The sequence below is a fragment of the Oryza brachyantha genome, chromosome 6 (assembly GCF_000231095.2).
Source record: "Oryza brachyantha chromosome 6, ObraRS2, whole genome shotgun sequence".
Lineage (NCBI taxonomy): Eukaryota > Viridiplantae > Streptophyta > Magnoliopsida > Poales > Poaceae > Oryza > Oryza brachyantha.
Genome location: NC_023168.2, coordinates 15,833,364 through 15,838,216, shown reverse-complemented (window position 1 = coordinate 15,838,216; position 4,853 = coordinate 15,833,364). Strand labels below are relative to the sequence as shown.

The following is a 4,853-nucleotide window of genomic DNA, read 5'->3' as shown; positions in this document are numbered from 1 at the left end:
CACGCGTATATTTTCTCCATTTTCACTGTATTTTTTATTTACTCATTTACTCATTTTCAACAAATAAAAAAAAGAAAATATGTCGTCTGTGCGATGAGAAAAAAATAGAGAGCGTCAACGTCGCGTGCCTCTTGTGCGATACAGAAAAATTAGGAGCAAATGGCGTACGTGTGACACAAATGAAGAAAATGAGTTGGGATGGGCAAATTAGAAAAAAAATTCCTAAAATAGAGTCAACAACCAAAATGGTAAAATAACAAACCGCACCTGCATTTGGATGACATTTATGCGAAACCCCTTTACATAATAACATTTTAGCGAATCCCTCCCCACATATATATATATATATATATATATATATGTATTTATGTATGTATGTATGTATGCAATTTTCTCGAGTTTTGAAGAGGACAAAAATACCATTCGGATGACTTGTGCGGTGAGAACTATTGCCAAGGGCAAAAGAGAGATTGCCTCTATTTCATATTACATGGTGGAGACGATGACTTGTGCTTGTGCGCGCGACGCCGGCGATTGGCAGGGCTCGTCGGCGAATGGGCCGCCCGTGGCGAAAGCGGTGGCGCTGCCCAGTGCTTGGGCTGCTGCCGCGAGGCCAAGCGGCACGATCCGCGGTGAGGTCGTCCTCCAGGCAGCTAGCGGCCGGGCGCGGCAACTAGGGCTTCCGCGACTAGTAGGCAGGTACGCGGCGGCGCCCGTTCATCTGTCTTTCTGATTGATTTATAGTGAGCCTCTGGGCTGGATTACGCCGCGCGAGATCGATCTGTATGCATCTGTCTCCGCTCCGGTCCGGGGCTCGAAGATTTTTTTTTTTTGGGGGGGGGGGAGGATTTTGCGCTAAATCTTTGCCTCGTTGACAGACACATTTGAGGCTGCTGCATGCTTGATTCTAAGGATCATGATAGAGACTTGCCTCATCTCTGGGCGTTCACTAGGCAATGCCCTGGAACACGAGAGCCCTATTTTAACCAACGGAATGACGCAGCGCTCCAGGTCATCGGCTACACTGGTATCGTCTTGTAACATTGTGGGATCAACAATATCGTCAATATTATTGGGCAATGCTCTGTCAGCAAACTCATGTAGGGTTGTTCCCGCATTAAATTTTTGGTCGGTAGGACTTCTTCCTGTTACCATTTCTAATAGAAGAATCCCAAAGCTGTAGACATCACCCTTGGTTGAGATATCTTCACTCATTGCGTACTCTGCATTTAGATTTAGAGAGGTCATGTAGTTAGAAACCAGGCACCACGTCCAAGTTTATCATTAAACAGAACCAACAACTTAAAAGATTAGCTTATCTCACCTGGCGGAATATATCCAATGGATCCTTTTAGACAGGCCAAGCTTGTTGATGTATGTTGATGTTCATTTGATCTAGTGTATACAAATCTTGCTAAACCAAAGTCACTGACGTATGCAACCATGTCACGATCCAACAGAATATTGCTTGGTTTCAAATCACAATGTACTAACGGCAACTCACACTGGCCATGAAGGTAATCCAAAGCAAATGCTACTTCCAAGGCTATATTAATTCTTTGTCGTAAAGCCAGAATCTTTCTTTGAGTAATTTGTTCGTGGGATTTTGGATGTAGCCACACATCTAGGTTCCCATTTGGAAAATATGGAAACACTATAGCCTTGAAGTCTGCCCCAGTGGAATCTACAGAAGAGCATAAAGTAATAATTTTGACAAGATTCCGGTGCCGGACATTTTGTAGGGTTTCACACTCTGCATCAAAGCTCTTATAAGATCCATGGATATCAAGGTTAAAAATCTTGATGGCGACCTGCTCTTCCTGAAGATGCAGAGTGCGCTCTTTTTTGAAAGGAAAATGCAGATTGCCCATATAAACCATTCCAAATGATCCTGAACCAAGTAAGTTAGTTGAAGAGAATCCATTTGTTGCCTTCACAATATCATTATATGTTATGTTCCTGTGCTCATTAGGCTCTTGTACATGTGACTTTGATTGCATTTTCTTTGACCAAATAATTTTGGCAAGGAATAATAAAGTGAAAGTGATAGCAACAATTGGCATTACTGTTTTTAGGACTAGAACCAATGACCTATGGTTCCTTTTCCTGTCAACTGATTTTGAACAAAGAGACATACCTCCTGTTGGAGTTTCTACACACAGATGATCATTTCCTTCAATTGACACCACACTAGCATTGGCAAAAATACCACTGCTTGGGACTGCTCCATCAAAATTGTTAAATGATAAGTTGAGAACTTGTAAAGAACCTAAGAATGCTAGAAACTGTGGGATTTCTCCTGATAAGTTGTTATGAGAAATATCCATCACCTTGATGCCTGCCATGTTCACAAATGTTTGTGGAATGCTTCCTACAAAGAAGTTGCTTTGCATCTCAAGATTTTCTAGAACCACACAGTGACTAAGAGTGGATGGGATATCTCCAGACAATCTGTTGTATGATATTATAAGCTTATTCACATTGACAAGGTTTCCTACTTCATCTGATATGCTTCCGGACAAGTAATTATGTGACAAGTCTAACACTATTGAAAGTGAAGAAATTTTAAAGATTGTGTCTGGTATTGCTCCATCTAGTGAATTGTGAGCAAGGTTGAGTATTTCGAGTTGTGTACAATACCCTATACTCACAGGTATGCTTCCACTCAAATTGTTCCTATCCAAATTTAGATAATTCAGCTGAACAAGTTTCCCAATGTTGTCTGGGATTTGACCAGAGAGTCTGTTTTGCGCAAAGGCCAGAACACCTAATTTGCACAAATTTCCGATTGATGGAGGTATATTTCCAGTCAATTGATTGTAATCCATGTACAATTCAATGAGATTCTTAAGATTGCCTATCTCTTGTGGTATAGGTCCCGAAATTTTATTATTTCTTAGCCACAACCATTGGAGACCACTAGATAGATTGCCAACATAAATTGGCAGATTTCCTTGAAGATTGTTATCATCCAACATCAGCTTAGTCAATCTTGTGCAATTTGAGAGTGACAAGATAAAGCTCCAGTCGCCGGCTTCTAGCAAATTGTATGCCACATCAAGATCCTCCAAGTTTGTTAGTGATCCAAAGGATGGCATGATACCGGTTAACTTGTTGTCAGCTAGGTAAAGCTTTTGTAGATGGGTTGCATTGAGAAGAGAAGTTGGAATTGAGCCCTTAAACCTATTTGCTGAGAGAATCAAGCCCTCAATGTTTGGGAGTGTATAGCCTATATCTAAAGGTAATCTTCCCCAGAGTGAGTTATTTGCCACAGCAAGAAATGTCAGGGATGACATATTGAAGAGAGATGGTGAAATTGTTCCAGAAAAGTTGTTTAAAATCAAGCTCAATGTCTGTAGTGTTGGAATGTGTCCTAAGCTCTCTGGTATACTCCCATCTAAATAATTCTGTGAAAGACGAAGATAAACTAGGGAGGAAAGGTTCCCTAGAGAGGTAGGTATTGTTCCTGTGAGATGGTTTTCTCCTAAATCAATATATTGAACCTGTGGAGAGCTGGTTGTAACGGGCGGTATAGAACCGAAAAAGTTGTTCTGGTTGAGGTAAATGCCGTTAAGTGACAATGTGTTGAGAAGGGCCTTTGGGAGTTCTCCACTGAGACTATTGCTACTGAGGATGAGCTGTTGGAGAGATGAGCTATTCAACATGGGCTCTGGGATCCCTCCTGTGAGGGCATTGTTCTTAAGATTGACATATATGAGTTTAAGGCTGCTACCCAAGGAGGGTGGTATGTCACCTGAAAGCTTGTTGTCAGCCAGGTCAAGCACCCGCAGTTTAGGAAGATCCCCAAAAGCAGAGGGGATGCTCCCTTGGAGCTTATTGCTGCCAAGGAGAATGTCTTGAAGATGAATGCATTGACCTAGACCAGGCAGAATCTCACCCTTCAGGGAATTGCTCTGCAGATCCAGGATCTGAAGCTGTGAACATGATGAGAGTTCTGATGGTATGTTACCTTCCAGAAAATTCATGCTGAGGTTGAGGCTGCTGAGTTGGTTCAGGCGGCCGAGCTCGGACGGTATGCCACCATGGAGGCTATTGTTTGACAGCTGCAGCCTTGCAAGAGAGGTGATGTTAGCTATGCAAGGTGATATGGAACCCAGGATGCCTTGGGATGGGAGATCAATGGCGATCACACGGTGAGTTCTCTTGCTACATGTGATTCCATGCCAGCTGCAGGGTGAGAAGGATGCATTGTTCCATGAGGCTAGAGCTCCCGTTAGAGCTGAGAGCTGCGACTTGAAGCAAAGGAGAGCGTCTCGGTCGATCTCAGTTTTGTCACCAATGGCTAATGGCAGTAAAAAGAGATCAAATAGTAGGAGGAGGGAAATGTCTATAGAGAAGATTCTCAAAGCTGCCATTGCTGGTGTAAGCTCAAAATTAAAGCTAATTTCGTTTTTGAGAGGATGGAACGATGCATGCTTTTGTAGAAGCTGGAAGCCTGGAACTGAAGTTGCTTTTGTACAAGTCACTGTGAGGGCAGAAACTCTCAGCTGAATTTCTCGGAATGTTAAAGGAGGAGCCCATATTCACTTTCACATCCGTCAGTGACGTTTTGGCCAATACCGAAATGCGTGAGGACTGAATTGAAATTTATTCCCTCTAAAAAAACAATTGTGATAGGACAATATTCATCCTCGAGCTTTGATAACTAGTTTTATTAAAAGTTTTTTAAATTAGCAGACGACATATTGTTAAAGCGTGTTAACTCCTAAACATAACCATGAAACACTAGTTTGCTGTATTCTAACTATACTCAAACCCTAAGTGATTTGAAAACGGAGGAAGCATCCTTTTCCATTGGTCCTATGCTCTTACTGCAGTATTGTACTGTACCA

General features: G+C 42.1%; 1 protein-coding gene across 1 annotated transcript; it reads right to left on the bottom strand.

Annotated features, from left to right (window-relative positions):
- Window positions 1-414: 414 nt before the first annotated feature.
- Window positions 415-4,376, bottom strand: LOC102703587 (receptor kinase-like protein Xa21). Its single transcript, XM_006656122.3, has 2 exons — window positions 1,325-4,376; window positions 415-1,223 (listed from the first exon to the last, which is right to left on the bottom strand). The coding sequence occupies exons 1-2, from the start codon at window positions 4,374-4,376 to the stop codon at window positions 856-858; spliced, it is 3,420 nt and encodes a 1,139-aa protein (XP_006656185.1). The 3' UTR covers window positions 415-855.
- Between the last annotated feature and the right edge of the window lie 477 nt (window positions 4,377-4,853).

What these genes read in the sequence shown, in the direction of transcription:
- LOC102703587 (XM_006656122.3), bottom strand. Translation starts at nt 4,376, where the DNA reads ATGGCAGCTTTGAGAATCTTCTCTATAGACATTTCCCTCCTCCTACTA. An exon ending in CATTGGATATATTCCGCCAG is followed by an intron (nt 1,224 to 1,324) that starts GTGAGATAAGCT and finishes ATCTAAATGCAG; the next exon opens with AGTACGCAATGAGTGAAGAT.